Source organism: Phyllostomus hastatus, unplaced genomic scaffold (assembly GCF_019186645.2).
Source record: "Phyllostomus hastatus isolate PE091 unplaced genomic scaffold, TTU_PhHast_1.1 phas_scaffold_216, whole genome shotgun sequence".
Taxonomy (NCBI): domain Eukaryota; kingdom Metazoa; phylum Chordata; class Mammalia; order Chiroptera; family Phyllostomidae; genus Phyllostomus; species Phyllostomus hastatus.
Window position 1 is genome coordinate 1,926,769 of NW_025334018.1, and position 26,348 is coordinate 1,953,116.

The following is a 26,348-nucleotide window of genomic DNA, read 5'->3' on the forward strand; positions in this document are numbered from 1 at the left end:
ACTGTTTAAAATGAGACAGCCACACTGGTCCAAATGTTTGTGCAAGTACAATTAACAGTAAATTACCAAAAGATAAATGATGTGTGTTGGACAGTATGGGAGGTGAAGGTGTTTGGAAATTTGTGTTTGGGTAGTTTGTGGTTCAAGACATAGTCATTTTTCTTTTGATCAGTTTGAGAAGGCTTCTTAGAAGAAATAGGCTTTCAGGAGTAGTTTGAAAGATGGAAGTGAAAAACACATTGGCAGGATAGCAATGTGGTGGGAAGGGAATAAATATTGGGAGGACATGGTAAGCAAGTCAATCAACTAACTAATTAGGTGTGAAGAAACTTCAAATATTTCAAAGCATGGTTATATGTCAGGTGAAAGAATTGTTGTTAACCCAGGCTGAAGAAGACAGGAAATGAGAGTAGGGGAGAGTCTAGAGCAAGTGTCCCAAAGAGCAGTGGACAGCAGAGTAGCAAATTAGGTTGGGTCTGGTGACATAGAGCATCATGGGCTTGGCTTCAGGAAGATACAAGGAAAGGGGTAGGGAGCAGGCTAGCATTTCACACTAAGTACAGTGCAAAATGGGAAAGAAAATATGCTTTAAGTAATTTTGGAAAGATCTGAGGTTTGTTTATTGGAAAGACAAAAAGAGAATGTCAAATGTATGACCAAAATGAGATAAATGGATCATGCAAGAACGTAAACCGTTATAGCCACTTAACTTTTATCAGTGGGAAGTTTTTTTGTTGGTTTTTTGTTTTTATTTTTGTTTTCATATCCTAGAGAAAGGTCTGAAAAGATACGTTTATTGTCTTATTCTCCCAAGGTTCCTGGACTTGGTGAGACAGCTGGTGGGAGTGCCAGTCACTTGTGCTTTGCCTCTCTGGTGTCTGATACAGGAAGCTCAGGGATGCAAGTTTAGCACTTCTTCAGTTTTTCCTTCTCTCAGACTTGAGTAGAGTCAGACCCCAGAGAGGAAAGAACAAAAGGATGGGTTACAGCAAAATAGGAGTTTTGGGAAATATGTGCATGTATTGTATTTTGGGGAGCAGGGAAGAAGGGACCTCATTTGGATTGGCATTGAAATCACAAGATTAGGTTTCTCTGGTTCACTCTTTCTCAAAGTATAGGCTTTGTTCTGCCTATATCAGAATCACCTAGGTACCAGAATAGTTGAGATCGGTAGTACTGGGCCCCACCTCAGAAGTACTCCGTCACTCTCTGGCAAGGGGCCCAGGGAATATGCTTTATAATAAATTCCCCGAGTCTGAGGACTGAAGGACTGATTACTAAAGTCTGAGAACTTCTGTTCTGATTCCTTAATTCTAAAGAGTTCAATTTTTTTTAAATCGCTAAGTTATTAAAAGTCACATATGTTTCATACATTCAGGCAAAATGGCTCCTTTTCACCTTTAGTTTTTAGATGACAGTGTAAGAGTTTCCATCTGTTCACAAGTAATCTTACATAAATAGCATACTTTACATGAGGGTAGTTTCAATTCCTAATATTGAAAAGCCAAGTTGGAATGTAGTCGTCACTATAATTTCTCTCAAGACTAAAAACATCTAGATGTGTTTCATGGGAGTTTTATTTTGATCAAATGAATGAAACTTACAGATTTAATGATTACCTTGGGGCTGATTTACCAAAAAAACTTAATTTTTATGCTTCTCATTAACTTGCCTCAGTGTTAGTGTTTCTTATGTGTCATGGACATAAGTTAAGCCCGGGCTTCTAAATCATCTGAAACAGCACAGTGGTCAAAGCACTGCCGCCTCAGCTGGGTGATAACCTGAGACAGTTGAGAACACCCTCTGAGTTCTACTCATTCAGTCACAATCAGAAGCTCTTTTTTTTTTTTTTTTTTTTAGAAGCTCTTAATCTGGTCCATTAGAAAGGGGAAGCTGTAAAGGGTTTAAAGCAGTTTTTTAACAGAAATTAAAATGTTATCATTATCATCTTTAATGAACTCTCAGAGTATTTTTATGAACCTCTCAGGGCTTATGAGCCACTGTTCAAAAACTCTTGTTTTAATCCTTTTCTCCATATTTCTCTGGGTAATTATTATTATATGAAGATTATATTTAAGGTAATAAACTCGTTCTTCTCACTAGAAAATAAGGAATAACTCTTTAACCTTGGAGCACATCTAGATACATTCAAACGAAGCACACGTACGCATCCCAGAGCTTGGCCCTCCCTCTCTCCTGCCGTGGCCTGGCCCTTAGAAGTCTGGCACCTGAGCTAGGTGGCAGGAAGAACAAGAGCTGTGACCTGATATTGTCCACTCTAGTTTAAAAGTAATCTTGTCACTGGAGCAGAGGTAGATGTACACATTTGAGGTACTTAACACAGAAAGGTGAGAAGAAATTTTGGAAGGAAGTGATATGACAGGGACTTTGGGAAAGGTGACCTCTGGCAAAGGTGGTTGGGCTCTGCTGACCTGGCCTTCTTCTTACAGGAGGTGCGGCCATGAGAGCTGGTGTGAAAGAGGGCGACCGCATCATCAAAGTGAGTGACCTTCCCTTCGCGCACTTCCATTTTGACACCAGTTATTAGTCAGTCACTGGTTTAGGGGTGGTGCCTTGAGAGTGAGCACAGTGGTGTAATGTGACAGAGGATGAGGACTAAATATTCTAGGCCCTCCTTGACTCAAAAGCAGCGGTCCCCAACCTTTTTGGCACCAGGGACAGTTTTGTGGAAGACAATTTTTCCACAGATGGCGGGGGGGTCAGAGGAGCAGGGGATGGTTTGGGGATGATTCAAATGCATTACATTCAAGCATACCTCCTGCTGTGTGGCCTAGTTCTTACCAGGCCTGGACCAGTACTAGTCTGTGGCCTGAAGGTTGGGGGCCCCTGCTCTAACACAGCCAGGCTTCTAGAACAGGTACAGGGGGGATATTCTCTCCCTGTGCAGTGCTAGCTTCAGGTCCTTGCCAGTTCTGAACTACTGGCATCTTTCCTGTTGCTCCAGTGCTTTCTTCTGGAATACAGAGTCCTAGTATTATTAAGAAAATCCTAAATGAGAAGGTTCCTTTCTTCTAGAAGGAGAAAACACTGGGTCAGTTGACACAGGTACAAGGCTAATGGTTGAGAAAAAAGTATATGCCAAAAATTTTTAAATGGATAAACAAACAAACAAATGATTGAGGCTGCAGGTCTTATCCCTGCAAACTTATAGACTAGCTGGGAAGACAAAACACACAGCAGATGGGAACAGGAACAAATTCATAATGTGAATTTGAGTGATCAAGTGACCAGAGGTGGTTAAAAAGCATTGGAAAATAGCTTCCTGAAGGAGTGGAATTTTGAATTTGTACAAGGATCCCCTAGGTTTCCATCATCATTACTCAATATCATTTGTCCCCCCAACAGGTGAACGGCACCATGGTGACCAATAGCTCACACCTGGAGGTAGTGAAGCTTATCAAATGTGAGTTGGAGAGAGCTGACCACTAAAGAAAGTAGAGGAGCAGATGGGCTGGGAGCAAAGGCGGAAAAGGACAGGCCTGTTGACCCGGAGGCTACCTTTGTAGATGTGGGAGGCAGCTGAAGTCACATCTTTCATCTTGATGTGGAATGGTCCAATTAGATTGCCACAATTTTTTATTATCATTTCAGGGGGATACACTTAGTATCTCAGCAAACATCTTTACTTTGACACCCATCTTTGCACTCACATTTAGACCCTATTTTACTCAGGCCAGGTCTCACTGAAGTACCATTTGCCCTACTCTCCCATTCACGGACATTCTCCCTCATTTGTTTCTTATTTGGGGAGGGGGGCAGGAAAATATTCTGGGACGATGCAACAATTGAGTTTGCCCAAGTAATCAAACAGAAGCAACAAATGATGAGGAAACAGTTAAAGGGTGTGGGAAGTTTGAGGAGGGTGGAAGGAAAACACTTGAGTGCTTTTCATGTGCCAGGCGGACAGTATACTAGGGGCTTTATGTTGGCCACTTAAGTTAGTGAAACAAAGGAAGACACAAGGGACTGATCAGACAGACTCTCAGGAGTGTTCCCAGATATTTATGGTGGAACTTTGGTTGAGGTCTCTGCATGAAGAAAGGGAAAGAAGGGGTACCCATGTTCATGCAGGGTAGGTAAGCAGGAAGTAGAGAATGGGGACATTACAAGTGAGGAGAATTTTATCTATAGAATTATTAGCCTAATGAGGGGAGAAGGAAGAAAGAACCCCCTCCTTTTCGTTTGAATGTCTGCTGTCTAGAACAGTACCACTTGAGCAAGCCTTTGTCTGTCCCTGCAGCTGGTGCCTATGTTGCACTGACCCTTCTGGGCTCTTCACCCTCATCCATTGGTGCCTCTGGGCTCCAGCAGGACCCAGACCTAGCAGGAGCTCCCCAGGTCACCCCTGTGATCCCACTACCACCACCTCCTCCACCTCTGCCACCTCCACAGCGCATCACCGGACCCAAACCTCTCCAGGTAATGGTCCTCCTGCTCCTCTCTTCACTGGGAGGAAAGTAGATTAAATTGAATGGTATGTTGGTAAGCAGAGATAAGCCAAAGAGATGTTCTCCTTCCATGTAAACATGTGTGCAGTTTCATCAGACAGCTGCATACAGTGTGTTTCCTAAATGTGTGGAAGACTCTAAGGAGGCCCTTTAAGAGTACTCCTCCCACACCTGCGGACTTGGAGAGAGTTAAACACTATCACCAGTCATTGTCACTAGGGTGTAGAACAGTAGGGGAAAGGCTTCCTGGAGAAAAAGACTGCTTGGAGGAATGAAATATGGAGCCCAGCCTGTAGTAGAAGAGAGTAAAGAAAGAAAAAGCAAGTAGGGAAAGAACCTAAAGTCCAGAGAAAGCTGTGTGATGTGTTAAAAAGTGGTTGAGATGCAAATAGAATGGGGAACAGGATTTTCCATTTGGAAAGAAGACAGCCCAGCGAGTCCTAGGAGACTTTAGAGAGCAATTTGATACCAGAGGTGATTACAAGGTTTTTAGGAAGTTCAGGTAAAGTCAAAGTAAGATTGTATTACTGAATTCCAGTGAGGTTCCAAGTGTTACACAAAACACATTTATGATGCAGGCTCAACTCGCATAGCTTTCCATGCCCAAGAATCAGCAGGTAGAAGAGAATTGAGCTGGTCCCCACCTCTGACTACAGTCATATTTTTCATTCTTAGGATCCTGAATTTCAAAAACATGCCACCCAGATCCTTAGGAATATGCTGAGGCAGGAGGAAAGAGAGTTACAGGTAAGGTCACTGCTGAGGGTAGACTGCCCATTGCCTTAATGAAATAATATTTTATCAGCGCAATCTGCCAATATGTACAACTGAATGTACAGGCCATATTCTGTTACCATAAAACTTTAAAAACTAAAACCCAGAACCACTAAGAAATCATCATAGGCCAACAATTTGCTGAAGCAGTTAAAGCAGAATTTGACCAATAAAATGAATAGGGTAGTAGCTCATGGATAATAGATTAGAATAGTGACTACATAGACAAAATACAAACAAGTGATGAGACAGGTAGAATAAAATGAGGGAATATTAGAACTGAGGAAAATCAGAGTCAGTTGGAATTGATCTTGCTGGTTTCCAGGGAAGGGAGGCTCAGGAAGAAGGTGGGTGCTCAGCCAAGCTGATGGAGATGAGGGTGCTGTTGGTAAAAGGGTTGCAGAGATTTGCAGGCATAGAGAACAATAAGAAGATTACTTTGGCTGGAATAGAATCACTAGATTACTATAGTGGGTTGCAGCAAGCTCCTCACTCCTTCATTTCAATTCAACAAACTTCTGTAAGTGCCCACTGTATGTAAAGTATTGTTTCTGTGACGTACAGTGAGGAAAAGGATCAGACAGTTCTTTTCCTTAACATGTTTAAAACTTAATGGGGAAAATTCATATTACAGTAAGGGAGAGAGTGGCAAGAACAGAGTTTCCAATAAGAGAAAGAAAGAGAGCAAGTAATAATTGGAAATGTAGGGGGAAACTTTATAGAGGATTCTATTCCAGCTAGGCCTTAAAGAGTAGGATTTTGGTATGCAAAAGAGATGGGAGATGTAATACTACTCAGTATAAGTCAAAGGCACAAAGATATAAAAATACACTCATTTATTTTGGAAACACTGGGTCCCTGCTGTGTGTGTGTTGCAGTGCTAAAGGGAGGAGGAGTCCTAGGGGCAAAAGTTGGAATGGTTACAAAGATAAATGAGAGATTAACCTTTCCTTTAAGAAGTTTGTAATCCAGTAGTATATCAGTGAATGAATGAAGATACAGTTACACTAATATAATAAGTAATGATATATGTTGACAAATGTCATGGAATAATCAAGACAATGTGGTCCTGGTATAAGAAGAGACCTATATATCAATAAAGTAGAATTCAGAGTCCAGAAATTAACCCATACCTCTACAGTCAATTGATTTTTGACAAAGATGTCCAGATAATTCAGTGGAGAAAGAATAGTCTTTTCAGCAAATGGTGCTGGGACAACTAGATATCTACATGAATAGAATGAATTTGGACCCTTGCCTCATACAATTTTTAAAAAATTAACTCAAAATGGATCAAAGACTTAAATGTAAGAGCTGAAATTAATTTTAAAAGCTGTAACACTGGCTGGCGTGGCTCAATGGATTGAGTCCCAGCCTGTAAACTAAAGGTCGCTGGTTTGATTCCCACTTCAGGGCACACACCTGGTTTGCCGGCCAGGTCCCCAGTAGGGGGCGCAGGAGGGGCAACCACACATTGGTGTTTCCCTCTCTTTTTCCCTCCTTTCCCCTCTGTCTAAAAATAAATTAATAAAATATACGTTTTTTAATAAAATATATTTTTTAAAAAACTGTAAAAACTCTTACAACAAAACACGGGTTTAAATCTTTATGACTTTTTATAAGGCAATAGTTTGTTGAATATGACACCAAAAGCACGAACAACCAAAAAAAAAAAAGATAAGTAGGATGCTATCAAAGTAAAAAGACAACTCACAGAATAGGAGAAAAGATTTACAACTCAGCCCTGGCTGGTGTGGCTCAGTGGGTCGGACATCATCCTGCAAACTGAAAGCTTGCTAATTTGATTCACATGCCTCGACTGCAGGCCAGGTTCCCAGTCAAGGGCATGCAAGGGATGGCCAATTGATGTTTCTCTCTCAAGTTGATGTTTCTCTTCCTTTCTTTATCCTTCCTTTCCCCTCTCTCTAAAAATAAATAAAATCTTAAAATAAAAATGTGCAACTCATATATCTGATAAGGGTCTAGTACCAGCATGTGTAAAAGGCTCTTAAAACTCAACTATAAAAAGACAACCCAATTTCAAAGTTAGCAAAGGATGTGAATAGACGGTCCAATAAAGAAGATAAACAACCAATAAGCACAGGAAAAGCTGCTCAGTATCATTAGTCATTAGGGAAACGCACATCAAAACTACAAGAGATACCACTCCACACCCACTAGGGTGGTTATAGCCAAAATAACAGAAAGTAACAGTTGTTGGTGAGAATGTGAAGAAATCAGAAAAATATTTGTTTATATTTTATATACATATCCACAGTCCTAATCTATTCCAACCATTGGTGGTGAAAATATAAAATATAGCTACTGTGGTAAAGTTTGGCAGTTCCTCAAAATATTAAACAGAGAAACACGGGAATAAGATGATCAGTTCCACTCCTAGGTATATACCAAAGAGAACTGAAAGCAAGTTCAAACAAAAACCCATACGTGAGCCTTCATAATAGCATCAGTCACAACAGCCAAAAAGTGGAAACAACCCAAATATTCATCAACTGTTGAATAGATAAACAAAAAGTGGTATCAGGTTGGCCAGAAAGTTCATTTGTTTTTTTCCTTAAGATGGCTCGGTTAACACTTAGTTTTCTTTAACTTCTTTCAAAGTAATTTTGTTAGATTGTATCATGATACCTGTCATTTCAGCGTGCATTTTTTTTTAAACTTATAAAAATTTATGAATTTTTGTGTAGCCATTTTAATATGGAAAATGGAAGAAAATATGCAATATTTTCAGCATATTATGTTTGTTATTTCAAGAAAGGTAAAAATACAATTGAAGTGCAAAAAATAGATTTGTGCAGTGTATGGAGAAGGTGCTGTGACTAATCAAACGTGTCAGAAGTGGTTTGTGAAGAAGTTTCATGGTGGAGATTTCTCGCTCGACAGTGTTCCTTGATCAGGTAGACTAGCACAAGTTGATAGCAATCAAATCGAGACGTTAATTGAGAACAATCAATGTTACACCACATGAGAGAGAGCCAACATACTCAAAATAGTCAAATCAATAAAGTTATTGGTGAAAATAAAACATGTGTTGTTTATTTTACAGAAAAAAACATACAGACTTTTTGGCCAACCCAATATATCCACACAGTGGTATATATTATTTAGCAATAAAAAGGAATGAAGTAGTAATGCATGCTATCACATGGAAAAACCCTGAGAACACTATACTAAATGAAAGAAGCAACTCTATGAATATACTAAAAACCACTGAATTACACACTTGAAAATGGTGAAGTTTGTTAATGATTTATATGTCAGCGATAGTTTTTAAAATAAATTTTTTAATTCCATGGAAGCCCAAAAGAAGGAATAATTGATTATGCAGTGGTCAGAGAAGTCTTCACGAGGTGACAGTTGAGTTAGGATCAGTCCGTTTCACTCTGGAAAGTGCTTTGGGCCTTGATGAGCTTGGAGTTTATTCTGAAGACAGTGGGAATTGATCAAAGGGTTTGTGAGTTGGGAGTATACATATCTTCAAAGCAGTGTTCTTTAGAAAAGTGTGTTAAGTGGATTAACACGTAAGGAAATCATCCAGGAAGCTATTGAAATAGGTAGGAAATGATGACAGGTTTAGTAAGAACAGAAAGTTGGGAATAACAATGGGAGACATCTCAGAAGGCATTATCAGTAGAACTTATCAACTGGAAGGAGGAGGTAAAGGAAAAGAGAATAAAAGATAGCCCTGAATTTCGATGCCTGGATAGATGGTGATGGAATGAGAGAGGAAGAGGAACAGGGTTTAGGGGAAAGAAATGAAGGTCGTGTTTGGGTGTGCTGAGTTTTAGGTGCCCCTGGGATATTCAGATCAAAAGACCATCACAGAGTGTATGGAGGTACCAGGGCTGAACCTCAGGAGACAAGACGGGGTTGAAATGTGCATCCGGGTATCCTCAGCACAAAGGTGGTAGTTGAAATTGCCAACTAGATGATAGCACCTAGGGTACCAGTGCAGGAAAAAAAAGGAAAGCTGAGGGTGGAATGTGAGAGAGGAGGCAGGGGTAAAGGTACAGTTGGGGGAGGAGTGTGAGGAGACCCAAGGTTGTGTAGAGTTAGGAAGTCAAGAGGGCAGCATTTTGAAGCAGACCTAGAAGAAACCATTGGACTTGGCAATTAGTCCATTTTATTCTTTAAAAGGGTATCTGTCTGAGATAACAGGGAGGAGCTAGATGGAGGAGTGAGAGAAAGGCAAAGCAGTATGGGGCTGTAAGTGCAGATGGCTGCGCTGCTTTGATATACGGGGCTGTGAGAGGAAGAAGAAAACTGGGGCAGTGGCATGAAGAACATGAGTTGATGGACAGGGTTTTGTAGTGGTTTGTTTTTAGCACTGGAAACTTGAGAAAGAACCATTGGAAGGAGACTTTGAAGATACATGAGTAGTGCCTAAGAAGAGCCTGAGGCAATTGGAGGCATTAACTTTGTAAAAGATTTGTATACATAGTTTTTCTCTACTGCATCAGGGAGGGTTGGCTGCAAATGTTTTGAAGTGAAAAAAGTTGGGAAGTTCTTACAAGATGACATTTTTTGCTGAGAAAAGGGTTGAAGGCTTGCTGGGCTAGACCTGGAGAAAATGAAAAAAAGTCGTGTGAGGAATTTGTTGGGGAAAAAAAAAAAAAAAAGGCTGGCAGATAGCAGTGAGGCCCCAGGTGAGCTTAGAGAATATATGCACTCAGAGTCTTTATTTAACTATTTAACCAGCCAGCTCTACTGAGTATTTCCTTTTGTAGCGAAATAATAATACCTGGCCATATTCAGTCATGTAATTAAGCACCAGACACTCTGCTAAGCACTTTACATCCACAATCTTATTCAGACCTTATAGCTCAGCTCTCCCCAGAGGCAGGTACTGTCATCTCCAGGCACTTTTGTCTACGAGGACAAACTAAAGCTTGCCCAGGTCTACACAGCTAGTAAGTGGAGGTACCAGAATTCAAAGCCAGGACTCCCAGACTGCAAAGTCTAAGCTCTACATGTGTGTGCCGCACTCCCATGTGCTGCGAGGAGTGCTCGATAAGTGTCGGACTGCTTCCCGTCTATGGGCTGGGGAGACCTGTGGTGGCTTCCCTCATCCACACGTCCCACTCATCTCAGCTGCTTCTCACTGTGTGAGTTTCCTCTTTGGCACCTTTCTGTGTGCTGATCTGGACAGTCACATAAATATTTCACACTTGAGGAGTAGTCAAAGAAGACCTTATTTAGGATGTGGGAATTAAGCCAGCCTTTCGAGAATGGGTCAGAGTAGGATGGGCCTTTGTGTTATGTCTTCTTTCTCCAGTTGCAGCATGTGTTCTGGTTCTCACCATTTATACTTTTTTCTGCTCAAACTGATGGTGAAATAATGTGCATCTACTAGAATGCAGAGATCTCTATCCCCTTTCTTTTAGGATAACTGTTTATCCCCCTTACTCGTGAGTCATCCATTCTCTACTAACCACCCCTTCTGCCTTTTCCCTTCCACCTTGTCCTCACCCTCCCCAGCGTATCTGTGAGGTGTATAGCCGGAACCCCGCCAGTCTGCTAGAAGAGCAGATCGAAGGTGCCCGGCGGCGAGTCACTCAGTTACAGCTGAAGATCCAGCAGGAGACTGGTGGCTTAGTGGTGAGTGATAGCAGGTATAGCTCTAGAATGGGTACCCTGCAGGTGGACTGGGTGGAATTAGTGAGAAAACTAGGGCAGAAGGCTTCCTGAGTCATGCAAGGACCCCAAGGCTGAGCTAGTAAGTGTTTAGTATATAACAAAGAAATAAAAGTTTACCGTTTTTTATTTAGGGCTAAAGAGACTGAGCACCATCCTGACACTTGAGACATAAAGGAAAAGGCCTTTCAGGATCTTACCGTTGGAATGGAAAGAAATAAATAGGAAATAAATTGCTGTTGGCTTTAGTCTCCTAATTATCCATCTCCTTCTGGGTAATTTCCTCATAGCCAATACATATTCCTACACTGATTTCACTCAGTATTCATCTGGTAGCTTTTTTCACTGCTCATTCCTCAGGTCTTCTCAAAGAAATACAAGTACTTTTAAAAGTCAGGCTAAGTAAAGGATGCCCAGTCAGTTGAGACGTTTCTATAGCAGCAGCTAACCACACTTTGTGGAATATTCCAGAGAGGGGATGGTGCTTATCTATTCTAGTCAGGGAGGGAGTTTTCTCTTAGTAGAGTCTCGCTTATCTCTAGCAGCCTTTAATTCTTTGGGTATATAGGAAGTAACTTTGCAGAAACTTTAAGATCTGCAAGAATAATATTTGCCAAAACCAATAGAAATTATTTGAAGATTATCCACTTTCTCTTTTAGAGCATCCAGATCAAAAGGGTCTGGGAAACACAGGTTAATCAAACTTAAGCTGTTTTATTTCCTAAAGGACTTCTCAGTGTCACATGGTTGATAGGAGCTCAGGTTCTGGACTTATACCATCTGGATTCACATCTCAGTTCCAGTGCTCACCAGCTTTAAGACTCTTGGGCAAGTTACTTAATCCCTGGGGGCCTTGGTGGCCTCATTTATGAAATGGAGATCACGAGAGGATCTGCCTGACAGCATTATTGTGGGAGTTAGAGTGTGCCCTCAGCACAGGGCCTATGCACCCATGTGCTCTGTGAGGTGGAGTCTGAAGCACTCCACCTGGAATCAGGAGGTCTGAATGCAACCATGGCTTTATAGTTTATCTGCTGTGTAGCTTGGGCAGGTTACTTAAGATCTCTGGGCTTCTGTTTCCTCATTATAACATGAAAGCTCCGTACCTGCCTCAGAATTGTTGAAAGACTAAATGCGATGTAGAAAAGAGGGCTTTATGAACAGTGAAGCACTGTTAATACAATGCTCTCTGCATTGGCTGGTCAGCAGCCCTAGGCCAGCACTTCAGATATCTTTAGAGATGGAACTTCCACATGTTCCCTCAGTCATCTGCTTGAGATTTCGTACCCCTTGATAGGAAGTTCTTTCTGTGTCCAGCCCAACTAAGGGAATAGATGTTTTGAGGTCATGGTTATAAATCAAGTGAATTTTTGGAATTTTTCTGATGGTAAAGCTCTCTTCTACCATTAGGGGTCACCATCCTCCTGAAAGTGTACAAATGAAGCACTAGCTCTTGTAGCTGGGCATTTTTAAGGCAATAAAGTAGAAGAGACCACTAATTGTAAGCACATATCTGCTGAGACTGAGGGAAGGGTTGATCGGAGGAAGGAAACAGTAGGAGAGAGGTTAATAGAATTTCCTCAACCTTTGGACGTTTCTTTTTTAGGATATACTTACACTACATGGTGACACCAGCCAGAGATCATCAGAAGGTGAGTCCCTCCCACCACCCCTTTTTTCTCTGGCACGTCCCTAGTCCAGGTTTTTTTATTTGTTGTCCCTTCTCCATGAGGTAGATCCAGGGAAAGAAAATATATAGTGCCTGCCTCAGGGAAGTAGAGTAATGAAAGAAAGCAGTACCAGAGCACAGGGAAATTGGATACCACTCTTTCAGTAGAAATGAGTATATAGCCAGTAGCACTGGGTACCTAAGTGCCAGGGAGAGACTGTAGTGATGATGGTCCACATACCAACTTGCCTAAGCACCTGGCACTTTTAGGAGCTCAAGCAATACTGTTGCAAGAGAAAATGGATGGGAATCAGGGAGAGTTGCAAATGAGGTGAGGGCTAAGACCTGTGAAACAGAGATATGAAGTGTTATTTCAGGAGATGACATGGTCTGGGTAGCACAGGTGTACAGGTAGGTAAAGCCTGTGACCCAAGGGGTCATGAGATAAGAGAGGCAAAGGAAAATTGGGAAATAAAGGAGGGTGGCAGCTTTGCTTTTCTGCTCTGTGTACAGGTTCCCAGATTAAGGTTCTCCCTTTCCCCAGACCACAGCCCTCCTTACTGAGTAAGTTCTTTTCTTGTCAGGCCGACTTTCTCTGGATTCACAGGATGGGGACAGTGGCTTGGACTCTGGGACAGAACGCTTCCCTTCCCTCAGTGAGGTGAGTGTCAGCAGGAACAAGCCTGTTTAAAAATGTAGGTTTAGTGTCCCTTCTCTAGCACCTAATGGTTCTGCTGCTCACCTGTTGCAAAGGCCTCTGGCCTGTCGTGGATTGTTTCTATAGTTCCAATTACAAGGATTTTAGTCAGTCTGCTCTGGGTTCCAAAAAGGAGGTTTCAAACACATCCTACATGCAAGATCAAATCTGGCTTCTATTTCATCATAACTCTATTATATAAAAAGTAGGATGGAGAGAAAGGCCATGGCATTAACTGTTGCTTGACCAAAAACACATTTCTGCCTGGCTTTGAGTAACTCATCTTTGATTAATACTGTGAACCCTGTCTGCTAAGAAGCAGCAGTCTCTCTTTCTCTGACAGATCTTCTTGTACTTCACCAGTTCATCTTTTCTGGGGTGGTCAAAGGATTTCTCTTTAAAAAAAAATTATTTCTTTATTATTAGAGAGAGGGGAAGGAAGGGAGAAAGAGAGGGAGGAAACATGGATCAGTTGCCTCTTGCACAGGCCCAGCCAGGGACCTGGCCACAACCCAGGCATGTGCGCTGACCAGGAATCAAACTACCAACCTTTTGGTTTGTGGGACAATGTCCAACCCACTGAGCCACACCGGTCAGGGCAAAGGAGTTCCAGTTTCGGCCTCAAAGGTTCTCTCTTCCAGGTGTTCTCAGTTTGCATATATGAACTGCAAGTATGAACTTACAGTATAAAAAGACAAGTGAATGAAAGAAATAGTAAAGATATTAGCAAAATACAGACTTCCAGCCAAGATGGATGCATAGGTGGACACACTGTGCCTCCTTGCACAACCAAAATTAAGGACAACAAAAATTTAGAAACAAAAAAACAGCCAGAACAGACAGAAAATTGAACTGTACAGAAGTTCCAACAACCATTCATCCAGACCCATAAGAGGGGTGGAGTCAGTGGCCAGCTGAGAGGGGTCGTGGCAGGAAAAAGCGGTGGCTGGCAGACCAGAGAGTGCAGGGCAAAAGCGGCAGCCAGCAGACCCCAGGCTTGGGCACGAGGAGGCAATGAGCAGACCCAGTGAGGCATGTAAGGCAGCTGGCTGTCTGTAGTCACATTTATGCACAGATAAACCAGGTGAAAACTGGCAGCGAGACAGACCGCGCAACCCAGGGCCCCATCACCGGGAAATAAAGCCTAAAAGCTCTGATTGAAAACACCTGTGGAGGTTGAGGTGCCAGGAGAGACTCCCAGCCTCACAGGAGAGCTCGTTGGAGAGACCCACAGGGTCCTAGAACATACACAAGCCCACCCACCCAGGAACCAGCACCAGAAGAGCCCAAAATGCTTGTGGGAAGCTGCAGAGGGGACTGAAATCCCACAGAGAGCGGAGTGAGCGCCATTGTTCCCTCTCGGACCCCACCCCCACATACAGTGTCACAACCCAGCAACTGGGTTGCCCTGCCCTGGTGAACACCTAAGGCTCTGCCCCTCATACATACTTTTAAGCAACCAAGAGATAGCCAGCCTATCAGATGCACAGTTCAAAGCACTGGTGATCAGGATGCTCACAGAATTGGTTGATTTTGGTCACAAATTAGATGAAAAAACGAAGGCTACACTAAGTGAAATGAAGAAAAATGCACAGGGAATCAACAGTGATAGAAAGACAACTGGGTCTCAGATCAATGGAGTGGACCAGAAGGAAGAAAAAAACATACAATCAGAAAAAAATGAAGAAACAATTCAAAAAAATAAGACGCTTGGGAACCTCCAGGACATCTTGAAACGTTCCAACATCTGAATTATAGGGGTACCAGAAGGAGAAGAGGAATAGCAAGAAGTGGAAAACATATTTGAACAAATAATTAAAGGAGAACTTCCCATTCTGACAAAGGAAATAGACTTCCAGGAAGTCCAGGAAGCTCAGAGTCCCAAAGAAGTTGGACTCAAGGAGGCATATACCAGGGCACATCATCGTTACATTACCCAAGATTAAAATGGAGAGAATCATAGAAGCAGCAAGAGATAAGGAGACAGTAACCTACAAAGGAGTTCCCATCAGACTGTCAGCTGATTTCTCAAAACAGACCTTACAGGCAAGAAAGGGCTGGAAAGAAGTATTCCAAGTCATGAAAGGCAAGGACCTACATCCAAGATTGCTCTATCCAACAAAGCTTTCATTTAGAATGGAAGGGCAGATAAAGTGCTTCTAGATAAGGTCAAGTTAAAGGAGTTCATCATCACCAATCCATTATTATATGAAATGTTAAAGGGACTTATCTAAGAAAAAGAAGATAAAAAATAGGAACAGTAAAAAGATGGCAAACTCACAGTTATTAACAACCACACCTAAAACAAAAGCAAACTAAGCAAACAACTAGAACAGGAACAGAACCACAGAAATGGAGATCACATGGAGGAATAGCAACAGGGGAGTGGGAGGAGGAGAGGGGGAAAAAAGTGCAGAGAATAAGTAGCATAGACAGTAGGGAGAAAATAGACAGGGGGAGGACAAGAATAGTATGGGAAATGTAGAAGCTAAAGAACTTATGACACATGGACATGAACTAAAGGGGGGAAATGTGGGTGGGAGAGGGTGGAGGGGAATGAAGAGGGGGTAATGGGACAACTGTAATAGCATAATCAATAAAATATATTAAAAAAATAAAATAAAATACTGAGTAAGAAAAAAGGAATCTTAGCTATGTTAGCATATTACCATATAAACATATTTCAAAAGAATTTTACAAAGTTTTACACCTAGTATATAGTATTTTTGCAGTTACCAAACACCATTTCAAAACTGCTAATGAAGTATCAGTAATTGCGAATTGTTCAAAATGAAAACATCATCTTTGCAAAAAAAAAAAAGATTTTAGCAAAATATATACCTAACCAGGTTAATTAAACATGTGAATCCATCATTTAAAATATGTTTAGAACCTAATTTTAAATTAAAGTTGAAATTTTATTTCCTTACTGCTCCTGTCCATTTGGAAGAAGGTGATGCATGTAAGTGAAATGATCAGTATGTAGGCCCTGGCCAATGTGACTCAGTGTGTTGACTGCCAGCCTGCAAACCAAAAGGTCACCAGTTCGATTTTCAGTCAAGGAACATGCCTAGATTGTGAGCCAGGTCCCCGGTTGGGGCATGCAAGAGGCAACCAATCGATGTTTCTCTCATACATTGGCGTTTCCTCTCCCTTTCTTTTTCCCCCCTTTCCCCTCTCTCTAAAAAAAAAATAAAATCTTTTTAAAAATAAAAACTAAAAAAATTTTTTTAAAAAGAAATGATCAATATGTGGGAAAGACATCAAGAAGGGAGCAGAGGAGCCTAAATAACCTACCGTTAACATTATCTTGAGGGCTCGACATCTGGGAGGCATCATAGCTTAGTGACAAGAGCCATGACTATGGGATGAGACTTCTGGGTTGAATCCAGGCAGTACCACATTAGCAGCTATTTGACATTCAGCAAGTTTTGTAACTGCTCCAGATGTTAGTATCCTTGTATGAAAAGTAGGAGGAACAATAGTATCTCCCTCAAATGACTATAGTGAGAATTAAATGAGGTTCTATGTAGTCGAGGTTAATACAGTACCAGTTACAGACTGAGTACTGAATTTATATTAGTTGATGAGTATGGCTATTACCACCAAGTGAGCTGAGCCCTGAGGGTCTTCTGGATGAGTTTCCTTCTCACAGAATTCTTTGTTCCTTTAGTCATTGATAAATCGGAACTCAGTACTGTCAGACCCTGGACTAGACAGTCCTCGAACCTCCCCTGTGATCATGGCCAGGGTGGCCCAGCACCATAGGTGGCAGGGCTCGGACACACCAGGCCCCCCCACCAGCGACCAGGTGAGTGATTCAAAGCCACCCTTCAATCTTCCTTTCCCTTTTTCAGAATTGGGTCACATAGTCTTGAATGATCAAACTAAACCCCTGTTTTGAAATAGACACTTACCTAAAGAATAAATAGTAAAGAAAGAACATGGTATCAGTAGCTACATGAAAGGAAGACTATCTCAGTTCTATGTGAAAAGTCAATGAACCCTGGCTGGTGTAGCTCAGTGGATTGAACCTGAGCCTGTGAACCAAAAGGGTGCATTTCAATTCCCAGTCCTGGCACATGCCTGGGTTGCAGGCCAGGTCCCCAGCAGGGGGCGCACGAGAGGCAACCACACATTAATGTGTCTCTCCCTCTCCTTCCCTTCCCCTGTCTCTAACAATAAATAAATAAACTCTTTTAAAATTAAAAAAAGAAAGAAAAGTCAGTGAATACATCTGTAGGGAAGTTATGTCTAAGGAGCAGATAGGTGATCTTTTAATATCTATATAAAACAGGAAATATGTTTATTTATTGTTTCTCCAGAATACTGATTTACAGTTTTCTCTTTCTTTAGAAGAGTCTTTTTTGTAAATATAATCTTACTATTTGACACCCTAATGTAGAGAACAAAAGCTTGGGAACCCTGAGACCTTTCCTGATCAACCTTCCCCATCCTCAGAAGCACTTGCCTGGAGCCCTAAGGTTCTGCAGAACCTGACTGAAAAGCCACTGCTTTGAAGAGTAGAACTGGGTTCAGGGAATATTTCAGGAAGACAGGTTTCAGTGCAAAAAGCTTACAAGGAATCTGGGCTGTCTGACAGTGGAATGGACTGACTTCAGAACCAGGGAATTGCTCGTTGCTCTGGCAGAAGCTAAATCACTACCTGTTAGAGACACAGGAAAGAGGACTCTAAATTTTGTAAAACGATGTCTCTTAAAATTCGCCTGCTACTACCATAATGATTTTTTCCATATTTTCATGCCAACTATATAATGTTACGTAATATTTTTCTTTAAGCTAACTTGCTTTTTTAAACTTCAATTTATTTTAAAGGAGTTCTGTCATTCCCTTAAATTAAAACCAGTTTCACACACTATTTAACGCTCCTGTTTTACCCATAGGATAGAATTTGGTTACTTTTAGCTCATGGAAGAAAAAAGGTGGGAAAATGAACCTACCATGTATTAAAGTGCCCAGGACACCGTCTGCTGTGCTATATCCTTTAAGACAAAACATCTCACTTAATTTTCCCCATCAGGAAAGGAAGTAAGCATTAATATCTTCATTTGTAAGTGATTCACCTAAGGCAAATAAAGGCTAAGGGACTGTTCAAGAACTCAACTTGTTAATCAGAACATCACACTAGCACTTAGTTTTCCTGAGCCCCAGTGCAGGCCTGCTCCTCTCCTAGCCACTCTGATTGCTTGGTCCATGCCCACTCCATTGGACCAAGTTTGCATCCCAAGGGAGGTCGGATGCACATTCTCTCCTTAAGGAAAGTTTTAAGGTGGGTGGCTAATAGGAGCAGGTGTAGGGTAATCAGTCTTGAGGTCCATTTTTTCCTACTGAATCTGTTCACCTTCTGAAAACTATTTAAATTGCTATTTTTGAGTGATAGGAACAAAGTATACTTTCAGTTTCTTAATAATAAATGTTAGCATAGGAGAAACCTATACTATCCATGAGACTGTCAGCAGCAGGAGCATGGGACCCAAGGGAACTCTCACATTCTGTTACATAATTCTGAAATGTTTGACTTTTTAACAGTAAGCATATTCTGCTTTTGTAATCAGAAAAACTGTATAGTTGTAAAGACTTAAAGGAAAGAATCCTCCCCCAAACAAGCAACAACCTAGTGCTTTCAGGTTTTGCCAGAGAGCCAGGTAGATCATGGATCCCCTGGGGATCCTTGACCCCCAAGAGAGAGGCAGGGATTCTCAGATAACTCTGAGATACACAAATACAGCACCTTGACTCTGCAACTTTCTGCATGCCGTTCAGTCTCTCTGGGCCTCACCTTTTCATTTATAAATGAGTGCTAGACTATTGTCTCTAAGGCATCTTCTGGGTCTTGCACATTCTTTGACTCAGTGATTGTTGGGATAGAGTCCATATACATATGCAGGAGAACAAAAGTGCATGGGGAGTGACAAGGAGGAACTGTCAGGAAAAACCCATGGACACGTGGATTAAGGCTTACTATCTTAGGCCGGGAAAGAGGAGGCATAAGAAATCTAGGTGGGTTTCAGAAGCAGAGCCCTTGTTGAGGAGTCACTGGAGATGAGATAGGTTAAATTGAGTGAAAAACAGAATTGGTAGAAAAACTTTGAAAACCCAAGGAACTTGTAGGAGAAAGGCTTGTCTGTTGCAGCATCTGAAAAGTTTATGCAATTTGAAATCTCTCGTGATACCTAATAGTGATGGCATACCAGTTAGAGCTAGGTTATTAAAATTGGCATAAGGGGGAAAGAAAGAAAAGCCAATCTAAGAAGTTTAGATTTTAGAATAGACAAGGGAAATGATGAAAATGGTGTTGGAGAAAGCTCAGCTCCTTCCCCTTTTGCTCAAGGAGGTAGAGATGGACTGATAGGCCCTCCCGCTAGGTCCAGCTGCTAGTGCTCACTGAACATAGTAGCTGCAGAGTGGCACTGTGGTGGCCTCTAGACTTGGAGGGGGTGTGTTCTGTGTGGGGGTGGCTGTTTAGGAGAACAGCAACGCCCTCACCCAATAGGAGCTCTAGATTCTCATTTAGTTGCCTGACACCCCCTCCCCAGTTCTTTCACAAACAGGAAGAGAGCACTTTCCCTCACTTCCCATCTTTGTGTGTCACGTGACCGGGCTGCTCTGCCCCACCCAAATGCAGTCGACTTCCTGCAAGTGGAAAATATATTTTCTGTTTTCTGAGATTTGGGGGTGGTAGTAGATGACAGTGTTTGCTAGACATGTGTGGTTTTTCCTGTCAGTGCTGTGCTGTCACTAAACAGGCTTCATCAGGAGGGTTGGATCCCCTGTATTGTAACTTCTCATCTCTACAACCTGACTCTCTCCCCCAGGGTGTAGATCAAAGCCCAAAGCCTTTAATTATTGGCCCAGAGGAAGATTATGACCCAGGTTATTTCAACAACGAGGTAACGGTTTCCTGGTTTTCTCCTTTCATCATTCTTCTGTCATACCAGCTGCTCTTAACTAGAAGTAGTTTGACTACATTAGCTGGGAGGGAGCATGGAGGAGGGAGCCACAGCTTAGAAACCCTGGGAGGCCGAGAACATGGGCACTAAGCCAGAGCAGGCCCCGCTGCTGTACCCTGCCTCTGTGTCCCCCAGCCCGTCTCATCCTTCTGCTTTCCAGAGTGACATCATATTCCAGGATCTTGAGAAACTTAAGTCACGGCCAGCTCACCTGGGGGTTTTTCTACGTTACATCTTCTCTCAGGCGGATCCGAGCCCACTGGTAAGTCAGGAGTGTCAGTCTTGATTGAGTGCCTGCTTGTGCTTGACAAATGTATGACCTCTGGCCCTGCTGTATAGCACAGATGGGCGTCTCAAGGCCATAGATAAAAACAGAAAATGAAATGAAACTTCAGTGGAAGGGAGTCTTCACTGCTAAGTACATCAATAACATAGAGAGGAGCAGGAAGAGCAAGGCCAGGAAAACTCATTATTGGTCTGCTTGGAAGAGATGGTCTTCTAGAGGTTTTTGAATGAAAGTGAGTACAGAGTGACTGGAGTGTTGAGAATGGCCCTTGGGAATATACAGTGTAACTACAGGATAGCTCGGCAGAGAAGCAAGACACAAAGGGCCTTGTATATGAAGGTGATGACAAGAAGGATGGTGGGTGGCAGGGGCCGGAGTACCCTGGGTTAGTGCTCCGAGCCAGCAGCCTTACCAGTTGCTGTCCTTCTACTCAGCTGCTTGGAAAGATGGAATAGAGAGGTTGATGTTGTGATCTTAGAAGTAAACTTCATACCCAAGGCGTTGACTGCTGGTTTTTTCTTTCTGGCAATACCACTATTAGAAGCCAGAGTCAGCATCCATTTGCTCAATAGGTATTCACTGAACACCTGTGCATAAATCCCAAGTGCTGGCATCTCAGCAGCATTCCTAAATTAAGACAAGGCACATCTATCACAGACAAATAAAGCGTGACCCTTTTTCTTTTTAATTGTCATTCAAGTGCAGTTGTCTCCATTCTCACCCCACCATGGCCCTCCACCCCACCCATCCCTGCCTCCACCCTTGAACATACCTCCTTTGGCTTTGTCCATGTGTCCTTTACACATGTTCCTTGATGGACCTTCCCCAATTTTCCCCCATTATCCCTCCCTCCCCACCCCTCTGGTTATTGTCAGTTTGTTCTTTATTTCAATGTTTCTGGTTATATTTTGCTTAAAGCATGATCCTTAAAAAACCATTTGTGAACAAGTACGAGGCACAAAGCATCCAGTGTGGAAAGGATACAGAGTTGAGGCAGTTGTGCTGACTGAGTGTGTTGTGTGCCCAGGCGCATGCAAAGGCAGGGGTGGGACTGTTTACCATAGGCTTTTGAAACACCCTGAGCTGGTGTTTCTCAACCTCAGCGCTGACGTTCTGAGCTACAGAATTGTTGGCTGTGGGGCAGCAGTCATGTTCATTATAGGATATTTAGCCACGTCACTGGACTCCACCCACTAGACAACAGTAGCACCCCTACAGGTGTCTCCAGACTTTTCCAGTTGTTTGCTCGTGGGGCAAAGTCCCTCCTAGTTGAGGACCACTGCTCTAATCCATTGTTCTCTCTTCTAGCTTTTTTATTTGTGTGCAGAAGTTTATCAGCAGACAAACTCCAAGGAATCCCGAAGCTTGGGAAAAGACATCTGGAATATTTTCCTAGAAAAAAATGCGGTAAGGCAGTCATGGATTGGATTACAACTTTATTATACTCTTTGGACCACTCAGAAACAGGAAAAACAAAACATTCCTGATGAAAGCAGGCAAGTTCTGGAAGAGAAGTGCCGGCTGACAGATTGGGACACCCAGGTTCTGTTCTAGCTCTGCTCTCTAAGGGCTGATCTGCTCTCTGAACCTCTTCTGTCCCACATGCGCCAAAGTGGAATACAAATTGCCTCTCTCCGAGTGACTCTCCCCTGAATCAGTGCCCTGGCCCCCAGCCCTTCCCGCCTCACCCATCCTTGGGACCAAGAAAGAGGCTCAGAGACATCAGATGGGCCAGCCTGACTTGCTCTTGAGTGCACACAGGCAGAACCCAGCAGAAGGACAGACAGCCCAGAGAATGGGGGCAGATGAGCACTGCATCTGGGCATAGCACCCCCCGCCCACCCCCCCCCACCCCCCCCGTGTGGCAGGATCCCACTGGTAGCAGCTCCTCTGCCTACAAAAGGCAGTTTCCATCCTAGACTTTTTCTGGTCAACTAAACCAATTCCAGAACGACTTATTCATCTTTCAGTAAGCTACTAGGACTAATGAGATTGTAAAATGAACTATTTTTCCTCAAAAATTTTTTTTTGCCCCTTAAATGAGTTTTGATTAAGGAGGTTAGAGCTGCCAGTTGTTCCCTGTTGGCTGTTACAGAACAACCCCAGTACCCAGGTGTCAGGTACTCAGAGCACAAGCCAGAGCACCATGCTCACTGGGAGACTTGGTAACATAAGACCAATTTCTCTTGGCAATGCAGAGAAGGGAAGTCCACCAAATAGCCTAGGAAAGGTTTCTCCCTTGCTGCTAAATTAGCACCAGTCCACTTTTTGGAAAATCCATTTCATGTATCCTGATGTCCTTGAAATAAGAGCAGAGAAACTGCATGTCCCAGCTCGCTCTGCATCCTCAGATTCCATTTCTCAAAAACTCTAGCCCAAAATTCAGGTGTACAGGTTGGGGAGAGGTGAGAGGAGGGTCGGGTAGATATAGGGGAAAGGGAGAGAAGGCAGCGCTGTCTCCCATGTTCCCTGGGCTATGTGACCTCACTACTTCTGACCCCACTCTTCTCTTTTCTAGCCGCTCAGAGTGAAGGTCCCAGAGACATTACAGGCTGAAATTGGTAAGTTGTCTCATCGGTCAGTTAGTTCCTGTCTTGCCCCGGATGCTTAGGAGGCTACAGAACAGAGGGGCATAGTCCCTGTCCTCAGGCAGCTGTCTTCTAATAGGGAAAATAGGGACAGTTCCTCCAGAACTCCTGACACAAACAGGACAGGCCCTGCCTGGGAGCTCTCTGTCTGGTGGAGCTTGTCACAGGAAGACACAGCTAGGTTAGGATACCTGGGCTTATTTCTGCCTACCTTCCATGTGACTTTTCTGGACCTCAGGTCATTTATACAAAGAGGAAACTGTATGCAGTGAGAGATTCCTAATCCCGGTCAGTCATCAGAATCACCTGAGAAACTCTCTTTTTAAGGAGAAAAAAAAAAGCATAGAAACTAGGGTCTCACTCCACCCCATCTGCAGAGTTGGAACCACTGGGGTGGTTTTAAGTTCCTCAACTAATGGTGACAGCAGGTAGCCCAGAGTAAACTAAGTAAGCACTTCTTTCCTGTTCTCCAGTCTCCAGGAGAAGAGCTGAGGGAGCTCTTCAGCTCTTCACACTGAGAGAAGAGTGTAAAGGGGTGTCAGCCTGAGAGGCATATCCCACCCAGCTTTGTAGAAGACAGAAGTTCAAAGTTGTCTTTGGAGAAAGGGTGACACAGCTCATAGACACAGGCAAGAGGTTGAGCAGAGATTTCTCAAAATCAGACTGGAAGCCACCACTGCCAGGAACTTGGCCATAGCTGCGTGAAGCTAGATGCAGGGGCAGAAGAGCCAGCATCCAGTGTCTGGTGCAGATTTGATTTCGGTTTTATGTGAGGTGCTTGTGAGTTGGCCTGGGATATAGGAGGAGCATGAGCCTTTCAGAGTCATGCACTTCGTTGTCTGCATCCGGACACAGCCCAAGAGAGGGGCTTTGTTATTTCTCTGCTTAATGAAGTGTAGAACTTCCAGGAAATGTTCTTGTCCTTGCCTTGGAACTTGAACATCAGGATTTTAGTCCTGATTTCAGGAGTGCCTGCTAGGTCCACGCCTCCACTTCTTTTGCTAACAGGAGGGCAGAAGGCTAGCCTCCCCTCCCTGTGCCATAAGACTTGGACACACTCTGTAACCTGACCTCCTCCCCAACATCCCTCCCCACTTCTGTCTACTCTCCCTCCCACCACAGATTTGCGGCTGCGAAGCGGTGAGGACTTGCGCAGCGTTCTCTCTGAAGCTCAGGAGGCAGCCATGCCAGAGATTCAGGAGCAGATCCACGACTACAGGTGTCCTGGCCCCTGTCCTCCTCACCCCTTTTCTTTCCCCTGTGATGCATGTATCTCGTTAAGTGTTCATGTTTGCCTCACTATTTCTGAATATCTGTCTGTTGATCTCTCTGGTTCAGAACAAAGCGCACTCTGGGACTGGGTAGCCTGTACGGTGAAAACGACCTGCTAGACCTGGATGGAGACCCTCTCCGAGAACGTCAAGTGGCCGAGAAGCAGCTGGCTGCCCTGGGAGATATTCTGTGAGTCTCCGGTTCCACTACTACCCCCAAACATGCTGAATAGGGTGATATTTTGCGGGTCTGTTTACCAACCTCTCCCCCTTTTTCACTTCTTGTCTGATTCTACTTCCCCTGAGAGATGGGAGTGCATTTCTCATGCTAAGGGCTGACAGTATTTCAAGAGAGTTGCAAAGCCTAGGGCTCCTGATGGTCATGAGGTGGTTCTGACAAACCACAGGCTCCCAGAGCACAGTGAGCTTTCTGCTTCCCCTCCTACCCCTCTGCCTAACCACTCTCCCTTCCCGCCTCTAAGATCATATCCAGCTGAGCACGAGAGTCACACTGTAGGTCTCCAGTGGATCAGGTTCCTTCAGGAGACAGACAGAACTGACTTACAGGAAAGTGAACCATTTTTAACTAATCACATCAACAGACTAATCTAACTAAACTTATTAAGGAGCCTCTGCCATAGCTACTGGTCATTGCTCCTGTCCAGTCCCATCTTCCAGAGTGTTGCAGCCTCCTGTGATGGCTTTGTGGGGACACTTCCAGGCTTAGTGGTAGATTTCACCCCATTGCTGCTGCTTTTCTTTTTTTAATCCTCACCCGAAGATATGTTTATTGATTTTAGAGAGAGAAGAAGGGAAAGAGAAAGAGAGAAACATCAGCTGCCTCCCATATGTACCCTGACCAGGAATCAAACCTGCAACCTTTTGGTATATAGAATGACATTCTAACCAACTGAGCTACCCAGCCAGGGCCCAATACTGTTTCTTTACTCAGTAGTTGTGTGACCTTGGTCAAGTCACTTCATACACCTTAATCTCATCTATAAAAAGGCAAAAGTTGGATTAGGGAATCTCCATAGTCTCTACTAACGCTGATTTTTTAATTCGGCAACTATTTCTGGAGTCTTTACTGTGTGCCTAGCATTTTTCTAGGCTCCTGGGATACATTAGTAAACCAAACAATACTTCTTGGGGCACCGGTGTCCTAGTGGGGAGAGAAAGCAATGTCTAGTAAATAAATAAAATAATAAGTGCTGGGGGGAGCAGGAGATAGATCAGGCTGTGGGATTCAGGAGCTTGAGTGCAGGGGTGTGCAGTTTTGATTAAGAAAGTGGGAATTAAGCCCTAGCTGGCGTAGCTCAGTGGATTGAGCGCCGGCTGCGAACCAAAGTGTCGCAGGTTCGATTCCCAGTCAGGGCACATGCCTGGGTTGCAGGCCACGGCCCCCAGCAACCGCACATTGATGTTTCTCTCTCTCTCTCTTTCTCCCTCCCTTCCCTCTCTAAAAATAAATTAAAAGAAAAAGAAATTGGGAATTAGCCCTAACTGGTGTGGCTCAGTTGGGTATTATCAAGCAAAGCGAGAGGTCACCAGTTTGATTCCTGATCAGGGCATGTGACTGGGTTACAGGTTCGGGGCACGTTCAGGAGATAACCAACTGATGTTTCTCTTCCTCTCTTTCCCCCTCCCTTCCCCTCTCTGAAAAAAAAAAGAGAAAGTAGGTGAATTATCCTCGAAGGCACTGGGGGAAAGAGCATCACAGGCAGAGAGACTAGCCAGGGCAGAGCAGGAATGTACTGGACTTACTTGAGGAATGGCAGGAGACAAGTATGGCCAGAGCAAATTCAGAGACAGTGCTAAAGTCAGAGTGGTAATAGGAGGGACAGCCACACAGAGCCTGTGGGCTGTCGTAAGGACTATGACTTTTACTGTTCAGTGACTGGGGGGGGTCATTGGAGCTGTGAGAGACTCGAGTGTGGGTGGTGTGTGGGGTGAGAGAGCAAGGGAGGT

General features: G+C 43.3%; 1 protein-coding gene across 7 annotated transcripts in view; it reads left to right on the plus strand.

Moving 5' to 3' along the window:
- Nucleotides 1-26,348, plus strand: part of ARHGEF11 (Rho guanine nucleotide exchange factor 11) — a 115,337-nt gene that overhangs the window by 65,417 nt on the left and 23,572 nt on the right. For 6 of the 7 annotated variants that reach the window (XM_045861680.1, XM_045861678.1, XM_045861684.1 and 3 more), the window contains exons 4-17: nucleotides 2,451-2,500; nucleotides 3,367-3,424; nucleotides 4,262-4,440; nucleotides 5,145-5,216; nucleotides 10,743-10,862; nucleotides 12,505-12,550; nucleotides 13,152-13,228; nucleotides 16,938-17,075; nucleotides 20,101-20,175; nucleotides 20,396-20,497; nucleotides 21,830-21,928; nucleotides 23,040-23,082; nucleotides 24,232-24,328; nucleotides 24,448-24,570. In XM_045861680.1, the coding sequence (XP_045717636.1) occupies nucleotides 2,451-2,500; nucleotides 3,367-3,424; nucleotides 4,262-4,440; nucleotides 5,145-5,216; nucleotides 10,743-10,862; nucleotides 12,505-12,550; nucleotides 13,152-13,228; nucleotides 16,938-17,075; nucleotides 20,101-20,175; nucleotides 20,396-20,497; nucleotides 21,830-21,928; nucleotides 23,040-23,082; nucleotides 24,232-24,328; nucleotides 24,448-24,570 (1,279 nt within the window). The remainder of the gene's footprint in view (nucleotides 1-2,450; nucleotides 2,501-3,366; nucleotides 3,425-4,261; nucleotides 4,441-5,144; nucleotides 5,217-10,742; nucleotides 10,863-12,504; nucleotides 12,551-13,151; nucleotides 13,229-16,937; nucleotides 17,076-20,100; nucleotides 20,176-20,395; nucleotides 20,498-21,829; nucleotides 21,929-23,039; nucleotides 23,083-24,231; nucleotides 24,329-24,447; nucleotides 24,571-26,348) is intronic. The other variant, XM_045861685.1, reaches the window with a different exon arrangement.